General features: G+C 48.3%; 1 protein-coding gene across 3 annotated transcripts in view; it reads right to left on the reverse strand.

Moving 5' to 3' along the window:
• The window catches only part of LOC119974027 (dynein heavy chain 12, axonemal-like), a 63,165-nt gene extending 43,277 nt beyond the window's left edge, over nucleotides 1-19,888 (reverse strand). The window contains exons 1-5 of one of the 3 annotated variants that reach the window (XM_038812828.1): nucleotides 19,620-19,888; nucleotides 18,954-19,080; nucleotides 13,041-13,259; nucleotides 7,940-7,989; nucleotides 7,197-7,328 (exon numbers count right to left, since the gene is read on the reverse strand). In XM_038812828.1, coding sequence (XP_038668756.1) covers nucleotides 7,197-7,328; nucleotides 7,940-7,989; nucleotides 13,041-13,168 — 310 coding nt within the window. In that variant the 5' untranslated portion in view covers nucleotides 13,169-13,259; nucleotides 18,954-19,080; nucleotides 19,620-19,888. The remainder of the gene's footprint in view (nucleotides 1-7,196; nucleotides 7,329-7,939; nucleotides 7,990-13,040; nucleotides 13,260-18,953; nucleotides 19,081-19,619) is intronic. The other 2 variants (XM_038812827.1, XM_038812829.1) reach the window with 2 other exon arrangements.
• Nucleotides 19,889-21,277: the final 1,389 nt, after the last annotated feature.

Below are 21,277 nucleotides of genomic sequence, written 5' to 3' on the forward strand. Positions count from 1 at the left end.
TGTCCCCGCCGCTCTCACTGTGTCCCCGCCGCTCTCCTCGCTCTCACTGTGTCCCCGCCGCTCTCCTCCCTCTCACTGTGTCCCCGCCGCTCTCCTCGCTCTCACTGTGTCCCCGCCGCTCTCCTCGCTCTCACTGTGTCCCCGCCGCTCTCCTCGCTCTCACTGTGTCCCTGCTGCTCTCCCTGCTCTCACTGTGTCCCCGCCACTCTCCTCGCTCTCACTGTGTCCCCGCCGCTCTCCTCGCTCTCACTGTGTCCCTGCTGCTCTCCCTGCTCTTACTGTGTCCCCGCCACTCTCCTCGCTCTCACTGTGTCCTTGCTGCTCTCCCTGCTCTCAATGTGTCCCCGCCACTCCCCTCGCTCTCACTCTGTCCCCGCCGCTCTCCTCCATCTCACTGTGTCCCCGCCGCTCTCCTCGCTCTCACTGTGTCCCCGCCACTCTCCTCGCTCTCACTGTGTCCCCATCGCCCTCCTCGCTCTCACCGTGTCCCCGCCGCTCTCCTAGCTCTCACTGTGTCCCCTCGCACTCACTCTGTCCCCGCCGCTCTCCTAGCTCTCACTGTGTCCCCGCCGCTCTCCTCGCTCTCACTGTGTCCCCGCCGCTCTCCTCGCTCTCACTGTGTCCCCGCCGCTCTCCTCGCTCTCACTGTGTCCCCGCCACTCTCCTCACACTCACTGTGTCCTCGCCGCTCCCCTCACTCTCACTGTGTCCCCGCCATTCCCCTCGCTCTCACTGTGTCCCCGTCGCTCCCCTCGCTCTCACTGTGTTCCCGCTGCTCTCCTCGCTCTCACTGTGTCCCCTCGCACTCACTCTGTCCCCGCCGCTCTCCTAGCTCTCACTCTGTCCCCGCCGCTCTCCTCGCTCTCACTGTGTCCCCGCCGCTCTCCTCGCTCTCACTGTGTCCCCGCCGCTCTCCTCCCTCTCACTGTGTCCCGCGCCGCTCTCCTCGCTCTCACTGTGTCCCCGCCGCTCTCCTCGCTCTCACTGTGTCCCCGCCGCTCTCCTCGCTCTCACTGTGTCCCTGCTGCTCTCCCTGCTCTCACTGTGTCCCCGCCACTCTCCTCGCTCTCACTGTGTCCCCGCCGCTCTCCTCGCTCTCACTGTGTCCCTGCTGCTCTCCCTGCTCTTACTGTGTCCCCGCCACTCTCCTCGCTCTCACTGTGTCCCTGCTGCTCTCCCTGCTCTCACTGTGTCCCCGCCACTCCCCTCGCTCTCACTCTGTCCCCGCCGCTCTCCTCCATCTCACTGTGTCCCCGCCGCTCTCCTCGCTCTCACTGTGTCCCCGCCGCTCTCCTCCCTCTCACTGTGTCCCCGCCGCTCTCCTCGCTCTCACTGTGTCCCCGCCGCTCTCCTCGCTCTCACTGTGTCCCTGCTGCTCTCCCTGCTCTCACTGTGTCCCCGCCACTCTCCTCGCTCTCACTGTGTCCCCGCCACTCTCCTCGCTCTCACTGTGTCCCCATCGCCCTCCTCGCTCTCACCGTGTCCCCGCCGCTCTCCTAGCTCTCACTGTGTCCCCTCGCACTCACTCTGTCCCCGCCGCTCTCCTAGCTCTCACTGTGTCCCCGCCGCTCTCCTCGCTCTCACGTGTCCCGCCGCTCTCTTCGCTCTCACTGTGTCCCCGCCGCTCTCCTCGCTCTCACTGTGTCCCCGCCGCTCTCCTCGCTCTCACTGTGTCCCCGCCGCTCTCCTCGCTCTCACTGTGTCCCCACCGCCCTCCTCGCTCTCACTGTGTCCCCGCCACTCTCCTCGCTCTCACTGTGTCCCCGCCACTCTCCTCGCTCTCACTCTGTCCCCGCCACTCTCCTCGCTCTCACTCTGTCCTTGCCACTCTCCTCGCTCTCACTGTGTCCCCTCCACTCTCCTCGCTCTCACTGTGTCCCCGCCGCTCTCCTCGGTCTCACTGTGCCCCCGCCGCTCTCCTAGCTCTCACTGTGTCCCCGTCGCTCTCCTCACACTCACTGTGTCCCCGCCGCTCTCCTCGCTCTCACTGTGTCCCCACCGCCCTCCTCGCTCTCACCGTGTCCCCGCCACTCTCCTCGCTCTCACTGTGTCCCCGCCACTCTCCTCGCTCTCACTGTGTCCCCGCCGCTCTCCTCCCTCTCACTGTGTCTCCGCCGCTCTCCTCGCTCTCACTGTGTCCCTGCCGCTCTCCTCGCTCTCACTCTGTCCCCGCCGCTCTCCTCGCTCTCACTGTGTCACCGCCACTCCCGTCGCTCTCACTCTCTCCCCGCCGCTCTCCTCGCTCTCACTGTGTCCCCGCCGCTCTCCTCGCTCTCACTGTGTCCCCGCCGCTCTCCTCGCTCTCACTGTGTCCCCACCACTCTCCTCGCTCTCACTGTGTCCCCGCCACTCTCCTCGCTCTCACTGTGTCCCCGCCACTCTCCTCGCTCTCACTGTGTCCCCGCCACTCTCCTCGCTCTCACTGTGTCCCCGCCACTCCCCTCGCTCTCACTCTCTCCCCGCCGCTCTCCTCGCTCTCACTGTGTCCCCGCCACTCCCCTCGCTCTCACTGTGTCCCCGCCGCTCTCCTCGCTCTCACTGTTTCCCCGCCGCTCTCCTCGCTCTCACTGTGTCCCCGCCACTCTCCTCGCTCTCACTGTGTCCCCGCTGCTCTCCTCGCTCTCACTGTGTCCCCGCCGCTCTCCTCGCTCTCACTGTGTCCCCGCCGCTCTCCTCGCTCTCACAGTGTCCCCGCCGCTCTCCTCGCTCTCACTGTGTTCCCGCCGCTCTCCTCGCTCTCACTGTGTCCCCGCCGCTCTCCTCGCTCTCACTGTGTCCCCGCCGCTCTCCTCGCACTCACTGTGTCCCCGCCGCTCTCCTCGCTCTCACTGTGTCCCCGCCACTCTCCTCGCTCTCACTGTGTCCCCGCTGCTCTCCTCGCTCTCACTGTGTCCCCGCCGCTCTCCTCGCTCTCACAGTGTCCCCGCTGCTCTCCTCGCTCTCACTGTGTCCCCGCTGCTCTCCTCGTTCTCACTGTGTCCCCGCCACTCCCCTCGCTCTCACTGTGTCCCCGCCACTCTCCTCGCTCTCACTGTGTCCCCGCCACTCTCCTCGCTCTCACTCTGTCCCCGCCGCTCTCCTCGCTCTCACTGTGTCCCCGCCACTCCCCTCGCTCTCACTCTCTCCCCGCCGCTCTCCTCGCTCTCACTGTGTCCCCGCCGCTCTCCTCGCTCTCACTGTGTCCCCGCCGCTCTCCTCGCTCTCACTGTGTCCCCGTCGCTCTCCTCGCTCTCACTGTGTCCCCGCCGCTCTCCTCGCTCTCACTGTGTCCCCACCGCCCTCCTCGCTCTCACTGTGTCCCCGCCACTCTCCTCGCTCTCACTGTGTCCCCGCCACTCTCCTCGCTCTCACTCTGTCCCCGCCACTCTCCTCGCTCTCACTCTGTCCCCGCCACTCTCCTCGCTCTCACTGTGTCCCCGCCACTCTCCTCGCTCTCACTGTGTCCCCGCTGCTCTCCTCGCTCTCACTGTGTCCCCGCCACTCTCCTCGCTCTCACTCTGTCCCCGCCACTCTCCTCGCTCTCACTCTGTCCCCGCCACTCTCCTCGCTCTCACTGTGTCCCCGCCACTCTCCTCGCTCTCACTGTGTCTCCGCTGCTCTCCTCGCTCTCACTGTGTCTCCGCCGCTCTCCTAGCTCTCACTGTGTCCCCGTCGCTCTCCTCACCATCACTGTGTCCCCGCCGCTCTCCTCGCTCTCACTGTGTCCCCGCCGCTCTCCTAGCTCTCACTGTGTCCCCGCCACTCTCCTCGCTCTCACTCTGTCCCCGCCGCTCTCCTCGCTCTCACTGTGTCCCCGCCACTCCCCTCGCTCTCACTCTCTCCCCGCCGCTCTCCTCGCTCTCAGTGTGTCCCCGCCACTCCCCTCGCTCTCACTGTGTCCCCGCCGCTCTCCTCGCTCTCACTGTGTCCCCGCCGCTCTCCTCGCTCTCACTGTGTCCCCGCCGCTCTCCTCGCTCTCACTGTGTCCCCGCCGCTCTCCTCGCTCTCACTGTGTCCCCTGCCGCTCTCCTCGCTCTCCCTGTGTCCCTGCCGCTCTCCTCGCTCTCACTGTGTCCCCTCTGCTCTCCTCACACTCACTGTGTCCCCGCCACTTTCATCGCTCTCACTGTGTCCCCTCTGCTCTCCTCACACTCACTGTGTCCCCGCCGCTCTACTCGCTCTCACTGTGTCCCCGCCGCTCTCCTCGCTCTCACTGTGTCCCCGCTGCTCTCCTCGCTCTCACTGTGTCCCCGCCGCTCTCCTCGCTCTCACTGTGGCCCCGCCGCTCCCCTCGCTCTCACTGTGTCCCCGCCGCTCTCCTCGCTCTCACTGTGTCTCCGCCGCACTCCTCGCTCTCACTGTGTCCCCGCCGCTCTCCTCGCTCTCACTGTGTCCCCGCCGCTCTCCTCGCTCTCACTGTGTCCCCGTCGCTCTCCTCGCTATCACCTGTGTTCAGGTCCATTGTACCCTGAAGGTGGCAACGCAGGGTGATAGAGTGGTCAAGAAGGCATACAGCATGCTTGCCTTCATCGGACAGGGTATTGAGTACAAGAGTCGGCAGGTCATGTTACAGTTGTATAGGACGTTGGTTCGGCCACATTTGGAATACTGCGTGCAGTTCTGGTCGCCACATTACCAGAAGGATGTGGATGCTTTAGAGAGGGTGCAGAGGAGGTTCACCAGGATGTTGCCTGGTATGGAGGGCGCTAGCTATGAAGAGAGGTTGAGTAGATTAGGATTGTTTTCGTTGGAAAGACGGAGGTTGAGGGGGGACCTCATTGAGGTCTACAAAATTATGAGAGGTATGGACAGGGTGGATAGCAACAAGCTTTTTCCAAGAGTGGGGGTGTCAATTACAAGGGGTCACGATTTCAAGGTGAAAGGGGGAAAGTTGACGGGAGATGTGCGTGGAAAGTTTTTTACGCAGAGGGTGGTGGGTGCCTGGAACGCTTTGCCAGCGGAGGTGGTAGAGGCGGGCACGATAGCATCATTTAAGATGCGGGGAACAGAGGAAAGTAGATCCTTGGAAAATAGGCCACAGGTTTAGATAAAGGATCTGGATCTGCGCAGGCTGGGAGGGCCGAAGGGCCTGTTCCTGTGCTGTAATTTTCTTTCCTTTGTTCTTCATTTGGAGCTTGAAGTCCTAATGCTGTGACTCCGAGGTCAAAGTCCAATCAGCTGCTTCAAATGGACTCTTGGTAATGCAGTTACGGGTAATTGTAAACCAAATGTAAACATGATAATCTGTACACAGCAGTAAGTAAAACTTAGATTTAGATTCATGAAAGTCTCAGTTAGTTTTCAGAAAGTAGAGTCGGGCCATGAAGATGAAATATGTGAGGGGGAGGCAAACTTCATAATGGAAGGAAGCAAAAACAGAGGTTTGCATCTTGTTGGCACTTTCTGCATATTTTTTTACAATAATTTTTTTCTCCTCCTTTTTCACATGTTCTCCCAAATTTACACCCAACAATGACCCAGAGCCGGGATCGAACCTGGGACCTTGGTGCCGTGGGGCAACAGGGCTAACCCACTGTGCCACGGTGCTGCCCTCAATAGCTCTTCTGTTGTTTAGACACTTGACAAGCCTTCCGGACTCAGCATGGAGTTCACCGGTTTCAGATCAAAACCACCACGCTCATATTTTGGACAGTAGCTATTGGTAAGGATCCAGCTCCTTCCATTTACACCTCATCCCATAAGAACCTTTTGTTTCTTTACTTATCCTATTACTATTCCTTATGCCTTACACCATCATTTATTTTGTCATTCCACCTGTCACAGATCTTTGTTTTCATTCTCCCTCCTCATGATCCCTTTGTGCCACTGTACTTGTTTAAAACCTGCTGCAAATCTAGCTCTTCCCAAATTCTGATGAGATTGTTATTGATCTGAAACAGTGTCAATTAACTTGAGTTCAAGTCCGCTGAACAGCGTGTTAAGTGGGGTGTTTCTTCACACCTGCAGTGCTGTGTAACATCTCACTACTCAGGTAGTGCAACTGCATTTATAATATAGACACATATATATACAGATTATAATCCCGTGTGAATCACATTCACCACAGAAGTGTTTTGCTATTTATAAGGCAACTTCTTTACCCTCTGTCTTTCTATGAACTGAAACTACTTAACAGAAACCAGTTGCAAAAAGAAATTGAATACAATATTTAATAGCTTCTTACTAAATGCTGACAGTTAAAGTGAAGCTAACTAAGCAAGTCAACATATGAGGTTAACAACTGGGCATACTCTATATTTGATTTAATGGGTGAGCGCTCAAAGGTGGATTCTCCCCGCTACCTTTGTGGGACAAATGTACTTGTAGTGCTGTACTAAGCTCTGAGGGACAGACAGGTCCAATTTTAATTCTTTGTCTATGTTGAGGCTGTGGATTACAGACAAGCCAGCAATTACAGAGGGGCGGCACGTGGGCCAGTGGTTAGCACTGAGACTGCGGCACTGAGGACCTGGGTTCGAATCCCGACCCTGGGTCACTGTCCGTGTGGAGTTTGCACATTCTCCCCGTGTCTGCGTGGGTTTCACCCCCACAACCCAAAGATGTGCAGGTTAGGTGGATTGGCCACGCTAAATTGCCCCTTAATTGGAAATAAAATAATTGGGTACTCTAAATTTATAAAAGCAAACAAAAGACAGCAATTACAGTATTACAAATAGCCTCTGTTGTGAAACCTCTTTAAGGGATTGTACAGATATTGTACACGTTATATTGGAGCCAGGATGATCTGTAGGGCGAGTGTGCGTATTGAATCTCTAGACTACATGTGTTTGTTGAGCTCTCATGTAACTTGTGTGACAGACCTCAAATAAAAGAACCTACTTTATGGTTCATCAATACTGTGTGTGTGGGATTGGTGGGTTTGCGTGAAAGCAAGTGATGCAAATTTCGCGCTCAGAAGATGCAAAAATCAACAAGGCTTCTTCCCCTGTTGAAAGGTGCATAAGCACTGGGTAGATGCAGGATTGAGTTAAGCTGCAGACTCCGTCAATTTGGCTGTCAATTATCATTCATGGATAGCAATAGCAGCCCTTGTCCATCATGAGCTGATTCAGGTGGCTTTTCTATTGCTATAGGAAATAACAAGAACTGAGAGGTGGAGCACATCTGAAGACGTAATTGATCAATTTATAAATCAGGATAAATTTTGTCACAGTTGATTTCAGATGAACAAACAACATTAAAATTGACATGCTCACCTTCAAACGTGGCTTCAAGAATTGCTAGATCTAATTGTACAGCTGCTTCATGTAGAGGAAGCCAACCTCTGTCATCAGCTTCATCAAACGCAAAGCAATGAATGGACAGCTGACGCACATCTGCTTCCTGGCCTAGAAATAAAAGATTCTTCAGTCATGTCAATTATAGGATTCTGGTAACAAGAAAGCAATTTCAAGAGTTCAGACAACCTATCAAGCAAGAAATGTGGATTGGCTTTGGCACAAGAGGAATGACATACTATAACTGGAAATTTAAAGTGTCAAAGGTTCTTATGAGACCAAATACTAAAATGCAGGTGGCACGAAGCCCCCGTGGCGATACTTGAATAGGTACTTGAGTTCAATGGAATATGATTTAATGTAAATTTCTTTTCACCTTCCCCTCCCCAATGGTCAAATCTCACCAAACACTAGAAAGACTTAGATAGCAAACTAAAATCCACAAATTATTGTTCATCACATGGCAACACATAGAACTCAGTGCAATCAATCCATATATTTACCATCTATGCATTACCAAAAATAAATCTTGGCTGGATTTGCTGCATTTAAGAGACCCCAAGCTAAAAAATAAATAAGACACAGTAAAAAGGTCAGCCAACTAAGGCCAACAAAGTAAGATACTGCTATCAGCTAAATGTTTACTCAGATTTCTACTTTTAGATACACAGATTAAAAATTCTGATTAATAGCAAACCATCTATAGTTGTACATTAATTCACCTGTTTTTATTGCTTCAACAATCTTCCTGTTCTCCTTACTTGGGAAGAACCTGAACACAAAAGCAAGATTACATTTGAACTGCACATTTACAAATCTGTTCAGAGTTTACTATTGCTCCACACGCTTGGGAATGCTTAGGTTAAGTTATTCACTTTACAGCAATGTGATTCAGCTGTTCAAATCTCAACGCTGCTAAAGCATTGAGCTAAACAATTAATTTAATTTTTTAGTCATTTTGAATGATCTAATTTGAAATAATTTTAAATATAGATTAACACCCAGGAAAATGCATACACGAGGAAAACTCTATATATTTGAAACTTAAATGTTAACGGGGTTGCTTGGCCAGACATTAGGTTAGGGTAACCCTGTTGCTCTTTGAGATCCTGATACATTTTCTTCAGGTCTTTCAAGGCTAACTTGTAAAGTGCCATTGCTCCTTCAATGAGTAAATACACCTTATATTGTGCTAGTGAACCCATGCCCATGAACAGATTCAATCCCTGCTCTGTACTGGGTCAGCTAGTCTTGGCTAGGGTTGATGTTTGGGCAATACAACTATTCTTAACATCTTGGACTACACAATAAATGAAATAGAATGAAAATCGCTTATTGTCACGAGTAGCCTTCAATGAAGTTACTGTGAAAAGCCCCTAGTCGCCACATTCCGGCGCCTGTCCAGGGAGGCTGGTACGGGAATCGAACAATGCTGCTGGCCTGCTTGGTCTGCTTTAAAAGCCAGCGATTTAGCTCAGTGATCTATCAGGTTCTTATTCTTGATCGTTATTATTGATCATTGGTGAAAAGTGGTTGTGAGGACAGATTTGGGCTTAGCTATGATGTCTTCCACAATGGACACCATGCCAACAACACATGAAAGTTACCCATGTGGATGAGGTACCGAGGAATGGCAGCTCTGACCCAACAAGATTTATTGCCTCAGAAGAGGAGGAAAAATTGTCTAAGACGTGATTGCCTTTTCCAAGTACGTTCTAAATTAGTAATGGTTTTCCTGTTGGTGATCAAAGGCAAGGCGTGGATTCTGTCATGGTAAAAGTTTGAAGGAGCCCACTGATTCTTTGGTAAGGTCAGTACTTCAGCTGGAAGTCAGAACTGCTGGTTAAAAAAATAAGTTTAGATGGCTGGAACATTGGTAATTGCCAACATTCAAATCTGAAAGATAATGGGCAGGATTTTCCATTCTGGAGACTAAGTCTGGTGGTGGGCTGCAAAGCCAGTCTGATTCCCACTGGACGGTGGGGCAGATTTCTGCACGTGCCTTCTGCTTTTCAGCTCATTAATTATGCATCAGTAAGGAGCTCATCGAGTCTCGTGGCAGAGTGGGCAGTGATCAGTTCGCCCCGCCATTAACTCATGGAGTCAAAGATCCCGGTGCCGTATTTAAATGACACTCACATTCACTCTCTGCAGGCCATGTGTTGAGTTGGACTGGTAATCAATGGCGCCTAAAGGATTTAAACCCTCGGCGCCACGGTTCAGCAAGGCCTCCCTGGATTATTTTCTCCAGGCCATCCAGGAAGGGAGATCCCCTTTCTAAGAGTTGGGAGTCGGAGGTCTACCCACCTGACCACATGGCCTCAAAAGAGATTACCAGGGAGGTCAGTGCCTGTGGCACCCAAAGAAGGATTGTGCTGCAGTGTGGGAAAAGGATGAATAATCTGATGCATTTCGCCAGGGTAGGTGAACCTTCTCCTCACACTCTCATAAGAGCAGCCGGCGGGTAAGGGTTAGAGTTCACAGGGATGTTACACACTACCAAATGGGACATCAGCACTGAATGTCGGCCAGCCACTCTAAGATTATCATTTTATGTAAAATCCTGCATGAATGGTGTTTTAATCCCTTACTGTGGAGGGCTAAGCAGACAACGCAGGCATGCATGTTTCTGAAAATCTCGTTCATCCATAATGCTCAGTCAATCCAGTTGTCTTTGGGAGAGATTGAAGACCAGAGTGGGGTCCCGGGGGTCAGATCTGAAGATCCTCTTCTCCCATGAGGAGGAAGCAGCAGAGTTCACAGAAGAGGACTGAGATCATTCCTGCGTGGAAGGTGAGATTGGAGTCCTCCGACAAACCTGTGAGGCTCCAGGCATCAACAACATGTGGACACTGACTGAGAGTGACCTATTGTGAAGGTATCTGCCTAATTAATCACTAATTATTTCCTGTCTCTACACCAGCTACAAGCAATAAAAGGCACAGGAAGAGCAGCTCAGCCCCAGCCCCTAGATCACTTCAGATGAGGATGCTGAAGACCTCTCTGATGTGGATACATTACTGTGTTCACCTGGACCCTCTACTAACGGCGATACATACACCGCAGTGGGTCTTTGTTCTAGTGTACGCTTGTGTTCACAATCTGGTGATTACCTCGCGGACACGTGTCCACAGGAGGTAGAGGCAGGGCAGCCGAGACCTTTGATACTCAGACGGGTACTGGAGACCAGGACCCTGCAGAGTCTGAGTCTGATGATGGACCTCTGGAATTGGCCCTGGGAGAAATATTGGAGGTACAGTGACAGGCGGGGACATCAGGCAGGGTTGGAAGAGGCCATCATCAGACTGGAAGAAAGGATGGAAGAGTCCGATGTCATGGCTCTGGTATGCAAGCCCATTGAAATCTCCATTAGAAGGGTGGCAGCCACCTTGGAGACCCAGGTCCAGCAGAATGTACAGTCTCTGCTGGGTTTGCACTTAGACCTGCACTTCAAGTGTGACCAACGTCCTGCGTTCGTTCAAAGGTACCAACTAAATCTCACCCCACCCAATTACGGCCCATTTTGTGTCTGAGTTCCATTAAGTCTGTCAATCTCTTTTTATTTGTTTATTTTTCTTTAAATTTAGAGAACCCAATTCTCTTTTTGTTCCAATTAAGGGGCAATTTAGCGTGGCTAATTCACCCACCCTGCACATCATTTTGGGTTGTGGGGGGGGTGAGACCCATGCAGACATGTGGAGAATGTGCAAACTTCACATGGACAGTGACCCGGGGCCGGGATCGAAGCTGGGTCCTCAGCGCCGCGAGGCAGCAGTGCTAACCACTGCACCACCGTGTTGCTCACCCGTCAATCTCATCACAGAGAATCACCTAGTTCCACATAAGTGACATGAAATAAGGCATTTCCATATGCAACAATGATGGCTGGACAATACAGATGTAACCCTTGCAACTGAGGCACACATTAATACAGGTAATAATAATTATTATTATTTATTGTCACAAGTAGGCTTCAATGAAGTTACTGTGAAAAGCCCCTAGTCGCCACATTCCAGCATGCGACCTGATGAGAATTGTTCAAGGTTACTGGTTATCCTAATGCTGCTGACTGAGGTCTGCTGTTTGTGAATGTTATAAGTATTTATTGTGACCAACGATGGAGTCTTTTCACCCAAGTGCACTTTATGATGGCCTTTATTTTACGAGTGAGGTTTTGGCAAAAAATATTAATCATCGTCGATCACCATAGCCTTTCTTGCCTTTCTGTCGTGTTATTTCATCTCTGCTTTTAAGGCTGAATGTTACTCCTTTTTTGGTTCTCACTCTCCCTGTGCATGATGTTGTGAGCTGGGAGTTGGTTCCACTTGATAGCATTCGAAATATCTGCTAGGCGGGAAGGATGTCAGAGGTGTGTGCTCATTTCATAGAATCATAGAATTTACAGTGCAGAAGGAGGCCATTCGGCCCATTGAGCCTCCATTGGCCCTTGGAAAGATTGCCATACCTAAGCCTACACAACCATTCTATCCCCGTAACCCAGCAACCCCACCTAACCTTTTGGACACTAAGGGCAATTTAGCGTGGCCAATCCACCTAACCTGCACATCTTTGGAAAGGTGTTGGAAACCGGAGCGCCCGGAGCAAACCCATGCAGACATGGGAAGAAAGTGCAAGACAGTCGCCCGAGGCCGGAATTGAACCCAGATCCCTGGAGCTGTGAGGCAGCAGTGCTAACCAATGTGGTACCATGCCGCCAATAAAGCTGTCCAATTACCTTTGAGGATGTTGCTTTGCTCCTGAACAGCTGCCGAGTTTGTGTTGAATGGAATCCCTCTGTGAGGTCACAGAGCACGAGATTAAATGAAGTCATTACGGGATTGGGAAATCAGTTGCTGCGTATTTATGTTGTTCCGAGTGGGAACAAGGTCACTTTAAGAGTTTGATCACGTGATGTACTGATGACGCTATCAGCAGTTTGGGGAGGCTAACAGTCAGTCTACCCGAGCAGCCTGTGTGACAACACCTTCCCAATAAAGTTCTTGTTTGTTTTGTATCTTTGTGGTCTGCAAGCCTATCTTTTAAAATGTTACATCAGTGACTTATGTCTCATAGCAAGGATTGATCTTTGTGAGATGGACAATGTCAAGGATTATGATGGCATGAAAATGACGCTCCAGCACATCTTCTGAGTACTCATCAGTATCTATCAAAGGAATTAGTCATCATTGCTTGCTTTGTCAAATCTGATGGCCACATCTCTCCCAGATGCCAAGGCAATGCAGGACATACACTTGGCAGTTTCCAATGAATGCAGGGCAATGGGTATTTGTCAATAATCACACAATGATCCTGTTGAACCACTCTCTGTGGGTATAACGCTAATCATAGCTTTGAGTTCATGCTGTTGTGTGACAGACCACTTTGTCCTGATGGGCGATGGCATCTTGGATCTCAGTATCAAGATATGCATTAATCATGCGGAAAGGTTGGTGTTCGGAGAGGTGGTGCCGTGCAGATGAAGCTCTACCTTCAGACAGTCAAGTCCTAACATTGGTGAATAGTCTTCCTCTGAAAGCTGCCTCACTTAGATAATTTGACTCATTACTACTAAAGCTGTGCATGGTTCACAAGGCACTCGGGAGAAATCAGGTTTGCAAGATTATTTTCTTATTATAGCTTGCAGACACAACAATATCACAAGCATAAATGTTGTTGCCAATTATAGTCTGGATAAACTACAGATATTTATTTGTGCAGAAAAGGGCGGAACACTGTTCAGTATTGAGGACTAATTTGTAACAGAACAAGGATGCAATAAGTCAAGAGTGGCATAGGATGGATAAGAATATAACCACACTTTACCTGAAATTATCTGCTTCAACAGAGGGCAAACAAAGATCCTGCAGACTGATTTCCAGCAGACTTTGTTCCAATACATGCTGCATTATTTCTTCATCTGCCCACTCTTCTTCTGCTGCTGTCACATTCATAATGACAGCTCTAAGTAATATTCTGACCTAAAGATTTGTTTTTCTTTAACTCCGACCAAATGGTGTACCATACTTTAGTAGTCAAAGAGTCCTGTGGGTAAATGAAAATAGAGTATAATCAGTTAGTTCCCATTTTCAAACCTTTGTTTCATTATCTTGCGCGCCATCTTAATATAGCCTCACAGATCTCTCCCTTCAGCAAACCCAGTGGTACAGCATAGCATTTATAGACTTTCTGTATCCAGATTCATAAGTTTCCTGTTAATGATTAGACTCAGATTAAATTGAATTGTTTGATAAAAGGATTTATTGTTCTGGATTTAGTGTTGGTGTTCATATTTCTAGTGAAATGAGATTAAGGCACATAAGGTTGGACTGAAGGAAAGCAATCAGATAGTGAAATAAGGATGGTGCTAAGCTTTCTGGGACTGATGGTGTACTGAGGATTTGGAGAGATGGGTTAGATGAAGCGCTTTTCATCAAATGCTCCCTATTGTTTTGCTTCCATGTTGCAGGATGACCGACAGTGTCTGAGCCTGTGGATCGTTGTCTGAGATGGCTACTTCAGGTATGCTGTGGTGAGCAATAATTTATTTCAACTGATTTATTGCCATGATGCTCTTACTATCCTTTCTCAGCAGCACAGACTCAAAAAACTTTGAGTAAAATCTACTGCTAGTAGGTACTCACTGTTATCAAATGTTAACATGTCCACTCCAATTTTCTAGCTGGGCCTCGCTGGAACACTGTATAATTGAAATTATTCTTTTTGTTGTGATTTACTGTACTTTGGGCACACTGCACACACATTTGCCAGATTTGTGCTCTCGTTCCAGGCAAACAGGTTACATCTCGAGCTCTTCCCCTGTGTGCTTCTATGCCGAGGTGGCTTTTATGTATGTGTTGCAACATTTCATTCCTCAGTGTTGCAGGAATTATTATCTTTTCTCCCTTGCAAAGTATTCCCTCTGCTACATGAAGTTCCTCCCGAAAGTTCCAGTGCTCTTGTACAGCTGAAGGGGTTCCGCTCCGACCTGTGGGTCAGCCAGTTTGCAGTTTGCTGCAGTTTTCTCAGGGTAATGTTGTTCCTAGTCGCTTTCCTGATCTCATCCTGTTTGGTTCCAGTTACAGCTAAGTTCTTTGTGAACCTGTGCTTCCATTTCTATGTCCTCTTCTTCCGTGATGGATAGGTCTGCATGTGACAGAATGCCAGCGATGTACACGCCTTTGCCCGGTTTGTATTTAAGTGACCCGGTACTTCTGCAGCGCAGTAGTAACTGATGTGTTGGGTAAGCTGGGTCTGCGAGGACTGCGTTTACTGCAGTAGTGAGAGAGACAGGCTTCCAACACTTGAAGAAATGCAACTCGATTTTATTGAACTCTTAATTATCATACATGCTTTAACTGTGGGTAGACACTATGCTGACTTGACTGGAGACCTGAGGCTAATCTAACCAGACTATCGTACTACCACATGGTGTATGTTCTAGTTGCTGCTCACGGACTCTGACTGTCTCAGAGGCTGGATCCCAAGAGAGCGGGAAAACTGGTGCCCTCTGGCTTTATAATGGCCGTGTCCTGTCTGGTGATTGGCTGCTGTGTCCTGTGTGTTCACTGGTCATCCTGTGTGTCAATCACTGCCTGTCTGTGCACCATCATATACATGATGACAGTAACCTTTGGACTCTTGGTGGTGCACAGTTCAGGGGCTTTCTAAGCACAGCTTCCAAAGGCTTATGATCAGATTCCACCCCCAAGTCTTTGCCAGGGACAAACTGGTGGACGTGTTCTGGGCCAAACACAATTACTAGCATTTCTTTCTCTGTTTAGGCAAAATGCTGCTGTACTTCAGTCATTTCCTTTGAAGTATACACCACTGGTGCTTCACTTTGCAAGAAAACAGCTCCCAGGCTGGCTTTTGAAGCATCCACTACAATCTTGACTGGCTGACTGACATTGAGCTGCTTTTCCACTGGCCAGTGCCCGCATTAGACCGGTCAAAGCTTTTAGGTGACTTTGTTCACAGTGCTATTCCGCATCATTTTGTCAAAGTTCTCTGAGAGATGCGGCCAGGTCTGACATGTGCAGAATGTATTTCCCAAGGTAGGTCACCATTCCCAAAAGCCTCTCCAAGTCTTACTTACATTCTGGGGGGTGACATGTTCATGACTGCTTCAATCTTGCTCTGGTTCAGCTTCGGACCCTCACCTGTTCGCACATGTCCCAAGTACTTGATTTTATGAAGACCTATTTTGCTCTTTTCCTTCCTCTGCTTTTAAGTTCCTTTCTTGAGCTCTTGTCAGCACTTGCCTCAGCCTTGTGGTGGTGGTCTTCTTATGTGACTGGGCAGACCAGTCGATATATGTTTCCACGCCCTCTAACCCTTCAAACAGTTGCTTCACTGGAACACCTCAGCAGCTGAATTAATACCAAAAGGTCAGCATGAAAACCTGGAGCAGCTAAATAGTGTGCTGAAGGTAAAGAGATAGGGTTAGGGTTAGCATCCAGCTTGACCTGCCAGAAGCCTGAATTCGCATCCAAGACTGAATAGTATTTGGCATCAGCGAGTGTGATCTCTTCTACTGTGGGAAGTCTTACAACGTCTTAAAGTCCAACAGGTTTGTTTCGAATCACTAGCTTCGGAGTACTGCTCCTTCCTCAAGTGAATTCACCCAGTCCAACGTCAGCATCTTCACATCATCTTCTACTGTGGGCAAATGATAATTGCTCTCTTCGTACTACCTGGTTTAGATCTCTGGATTTTCTATAATTACTATTGGATTAACCCACTTTGTCAGTTCTTCAATTTTCTTGATGAAGTGAAGTTTCTCCGTTCTGTCCAACTCTTGCTTTCAGTCAGTTTCTCAGCATTACTGATGCTTTGCTGGATGAGTGTCACAGTTTTGTCAATCTTCATGGTATGTTCGCCCTTTAGACAACCAACCCCCTTGAACACATCTTTGTCCTCACTCAGGGTGTCATCAATCATTATACACGTGATTAGCTTCAGACTTTCACAAGCTTTTATTCCAAGGTTGGGTGTTGCATCGTTTTTCTCCACTCTGCATGGAAGTGCTTTTATGTAGATCACGTGAAGTGCTCATTGGGCCTTCCACGGCAATTTCTTCACTTGGTTAGGTAGACAGCTTCACTTTTGTTTTAGTTTTTTTTTCTTTTTTTTTTAAAATTTAGATTACCCAATTATTTTTTCCAATTAAGGGGCAATTTAGCGTGGCCAATCCACCTACTCTGCACATTTTTGGGTTGTGGGGGCGAAACCCACGCAGACACGGGGAGAATGTGCAAACTCCACATGGACAGTGACCCAGAGCCGGGATCGAACCTGGGACCTCAGCGCCGTGAGGCGGTTGTGCTAACCACTAGGCCACCGTGTTGCCCCACTTTTGTTTTAGTTTGTGGTTTTCCTTTATTTATCTCACGATACAGGCTTATGGGAATGGCAATTTCTTGTGCACCCGTGTCAAACTTGAAGTTCACCATCACGTTGGCAATTTTTAAACCAACCTTCCATTCGTCTTCTTTCAAATATGCTGTTACAGCACCGACGAACAGATCGGTTTCAGTTTCGGTGTCATGATCTGCAATCGTGTGCGCTTTCTTCGATTTACACATTACAGTGAAGTGATTTAGTTTATCACAGTTCTTACACTGCTTTCCATAGGCGGGGCAACTACCTGGTTCTGTTTTTCATCGACTGCTTTTAAACGTTTTAATAGCAGTTTTATTATTTTTACCTTTAGGCTGTCTATTTGTTCTTGCCCGGTGCTGTTTCTCATTAACTGCATCTAGCTGCTTGACTGGGTGTAGTGGACACCTTCCGTCGTCTGTTTAATCTGGCATTTTTGTGCTTTGTGGATATTTATTGCTTCCTCCAGCGTGAGATCCACTTCACTCAAAGGCCATTCTTTCAGAGTATCATTTATGATTCCGCAAATGTTCAGCACCATTTGCGACTCCTCAGATAATGAAGCAGTCCATGTCCAAATGCAGCAAGAGCTGGACAATATCCAGGTTTGGGCTGACAAGTGACAAGTTACATTCGTGCCACACAAATACCAGGTAATGACCATCTCCAAAAAGAGAGGAATTAACCATCGCCCCTTGAAATTCAATGGCATTACCATTGCTGAAACCCTCCAACTATCAACATCCTGGGGCTTACCCTTGACCAGAAACTGAACTGAACACAAATGTAAAGCACCTGCAGCCTTGTTACAAGCTACACTTTCATGTGCTATCTAACCTTTGACCCCCAGGTCAGGTGACTCCATGAAGTACAGAGTGTACCATATTGCATCTAATACTGGAGTCCACCACCACAATAACCTTATTATCGTGACATCTATGAGCTTTGGCAACTTCTCAATCTTGGCACACTACTTGTTGCTCAGGTGGTGGTCCAGGTTGGTCCTTCGTGGTGGCAAAGTTATGGAGATTGCAGCAGATAACCATAAACCTGAGGCTGGTACGACATAGCTTCTCTGGAACTGTCCAGGTCGTGGATATGTTACATGAGCACACTGATTGCCTATCTGACCACATTTCTAGTTGCTTAGTTCTTGTCGGACATCCCTGCAAATGTGCCCAGGTTACTGACAGGAATCTTGTACCATGTGTGGAGAGGATAGCCCTTGCTGCCCTGTTGTCAGGTGGTAATTTGACTGCCTGGCTGTGTAACGGTGGCATAGAGGGCTGGCATAGGATAAACAAATAATGATTGCTCCAGGATACTGTGCACAGGCCTACCTGATGGTCACAAGTCAGTTGTACATTGAGCAGAATCTGATCCAATTGTTAAATATGCCAACCTGTTGATGGGGAACGCACTGGAAAAAGTGGGTATAATCTATGGCACCTTGCACCATTGGTATGTCTACGGTGCAGAAGGAGGCCATTCAGCCCATCGTGCCTGCATCGGCTCTCCAAATGAGCATTATGACTGAGTGCCATTCCCCTGCCTTTTACCTGTACCCCTCCATATTGTTTCTATTCAAATAATAATATATTGCCCACTCGAATGCCTCTATTGAACCTGCCTCCACTACACTTCCAGGCAGTGCATTCCAGACCCAAACCACTCACTACGTGGAAAGGTTTTTTCTCACATTACATTTGCTTCTTTAGCAAATCACTTTAAATTTGTGTCTTCTCGTTCCTTATCTATTTACAAGCGGGAACAGTTTCTCCCTATCAATATTCTCCAGCTCTCATGATTTTGAACATCTCTATCAAATCTCGTCTTAGCCTTCTTCTCTCTGAGGAGAACTTAGAATCGGGCAGCACGGTGGCACAGTGGTTAGCATTGCTGCCTCACGGCGCCGAGGTCCCAGGTTCAATCCTGGCTCTGGGTGACTGTCAATGTGGAGTTTGCACATTCTCCACGTGTTTGCGTGGGTTTCGCCCCCACAACCCAAAAGATGTGCAGAGTAGGTGGATTGGCCACGCTAAATTGCCCCTTAATTGGAAAAAATGAACTGGGTACTCTAAATTTATAAAAAGAAAAGAAGAACTTAGAATCATAGAATACCTACAGGGCAGAAGGAGGCCATTCGGCCCATCAAGCCTCTGAAAGAGCACCCTATCCAGCCCCACACCCTGCCCCATCCCTGTTGCAGAGAGCAGCTCCTAAAGACCATCTATCAAACTATTTAATCAGCAGCCAAAAACACCTTCTTCTTCTCAGCAGTCAAACATAACTTTCCAGAGTCAGACAACAAACCAAAAAAACCTTATCCAGTTCTGACATTACAAAGCAGCAACTGACCTGATAAGTCTTACATAATCTCTTTAAATAGCACTGGTGAAGGATCCTTTATTGCTTATTAGCACCACAAGCTTGCTGGACGACTTTAACACATGGCATTGAGGCAATCCAATATCACACAAGGGCCCTACAACAAGCAAAGGAATCATATTTTCACAAGTTATTATTTGATTTAAATAGTTTTGTAAGCACCCTGCAAACTTACGGAAAAGCCCGATCAAATATGGTACACACATAGTACCCAGTGTACATATGTTTCCTGCACACTGTATTAGACTTATTTAGCGCCTGAAAATCAAATGTGATTTTCATGATGAATATTTTCTTAAAGAATACTTGTCCCATTGATGCTGGCTGGGTGAAAATGTCTGTGTAAATTAAGTTATATCTGCACTAAGAATGCCAAACTAAGATCAATAGTTTACAAAAGAACAAAACTTGTTGCTAATACAAATTCCTAGTATTTTTCATTTCCAGCTGAAGTGTAGAAATTAACAGGAACCATAAGACCTTCAGATTCATTTGTGCTATTTATATTTAGTGACTGCCGTAAATAACATACGTGATTAGGTGCCACTTTCTCATGATCATTAAACAGAACTGCTATCACTACTTCCACGCTTTGAGAAATATCTGTCCCAGCAGGTTTTAAAAAAAAAAGCTTACCTTGCGTTTCTTTACTCAAAATATAACCTGGAGCATTCTGACTGTGTTGTTTTCCAAGGTTCACACACTGACAGTTTTGAGACAGTGACTCAGCCAATGGCTAAAAATAACAGCACTGGCCTTTCTGGCTGCTCGTCTGACTCTTTTAGTCTTCACCCTCGAGCATAATGATCCATTGCCACAAAACCCAAAAAGAGAAGAGAATGGGAAATAATTTAGCTCTTTTCTTTAAACGATCTTGATCCATTTTATTTATTCAGAAGGGTACACAGAAGCCTGACCCCAAAAGTCTTTATAAAGTTTACACTTGCAGCATTAACTCCAGTGATGATGACAGAAATACATACAAGCAGATGAATTAAGAGCAGGAGTAGATCTGAGCCTGCCCTGCCATTCAATCTAATTGTAAACCCAACTCTACGTTACCACCTACCCCCAATAGCCTTGCTGAAAGAGCACCCAAACCACACCCACTCTCCCACACTATCCCCATAACCCTCAATCCCAATTAACCTTGGACTCCAAGTGACAATTTAGCTTGGCCCATCCACCTCACCTGCACATCTTTGGACTGTGGGAGGAAACCGGAGTACCCGAAGGAAACCCACGGAGACATGGGGAAAAAGTGCAAACTCCACACTGTCACCCAAAGTCGGAATCGAACCCGGGCCCCTGGCACTGTGAAGCAACAATGCTAACCATTGTGCCACCATGCCACCTCAAATTAATTTATAATAATCTCATAATTAAATGTTGTGTTTGATGTTTCATTGAAATCATAGAATTTACAGTGCAGAAGGAGGCCGTTTAGCCCATCGAGTCTGCACCAGTTCTTGGAAAGACCACCCCACCCAAGCCCACACGTCCACCCTATCCCCATAACCCAGTAACCCTACCCAACACTAAGGGCAATTTTTGGACACTTAGGGGCAATTTATCATGGCCAATCTACCTAACCTGCACATCTTTGGACTGCGGGAGGAAACCGGAGCACCCGGAGGAAACCCACGCAGACACGGGGAGAACGTGCAGACTCCACACAGACAATGACCCAAGCCGGGAATTGAACCTGGGACCCTGGAGCTGTGAAGCAATTGTGCTAACCACTATGCTACCGTGCCGTCTTTCAGTCAGACATTTGTAGAAGCTTGTAATTTTTTTTAAGATAAATTTAGAGCACCCAATTATTATTTTTTTCCCAATTAAAGGACAATTCAGCGTGGCCAATCCACCTAACCTGTACATCTTTGGGTTGTGGGGGTGAAACCTACGCAGACATGGGGAGAATATGCAAACTTCACATGGACAGTGACCCAGTGCCAGGATCCAAAACGGGTCCTTAGCGCCTCAGTCCCAGTGCTAACCACTGCACCACATGTCGCCCCTAGAAGCTTGTAAAGTTTAATGTAAAACATTTATTAACAAAAATAATTTTATAAATATGAAACTTTTGAAACCAGTTAACATTTAATTTAACGTTTAACTTTAACAACTGAACAATGACATTAAACTACCTCTACTTTTACAAATTTCTTGCAAATATATATTGTCTCACTTAAATACAACGGTCTATAAAATATATTTTTCTACATAAACACACTGGTTCTGTCTATTTGTAAAGAGGAGGGAAGATGGGAAGAGGGAGGGGGAAGGGTTTC

This window comes from Scyliorhinus canicula, chromosome 11 (assembly GCF_902713615.1).
Source record: "Scyliorhinus canicula chromosome 11, sScyCan1.1, whole genome shotgun sequence".
Lineage (NCBI taxonomy): Eukaryota > Metazoa > Chordata > Chondrichthyes > Carcharhiniformes > Scyliorhinidae > Scyliorhinus > Scyliorhinus canicula.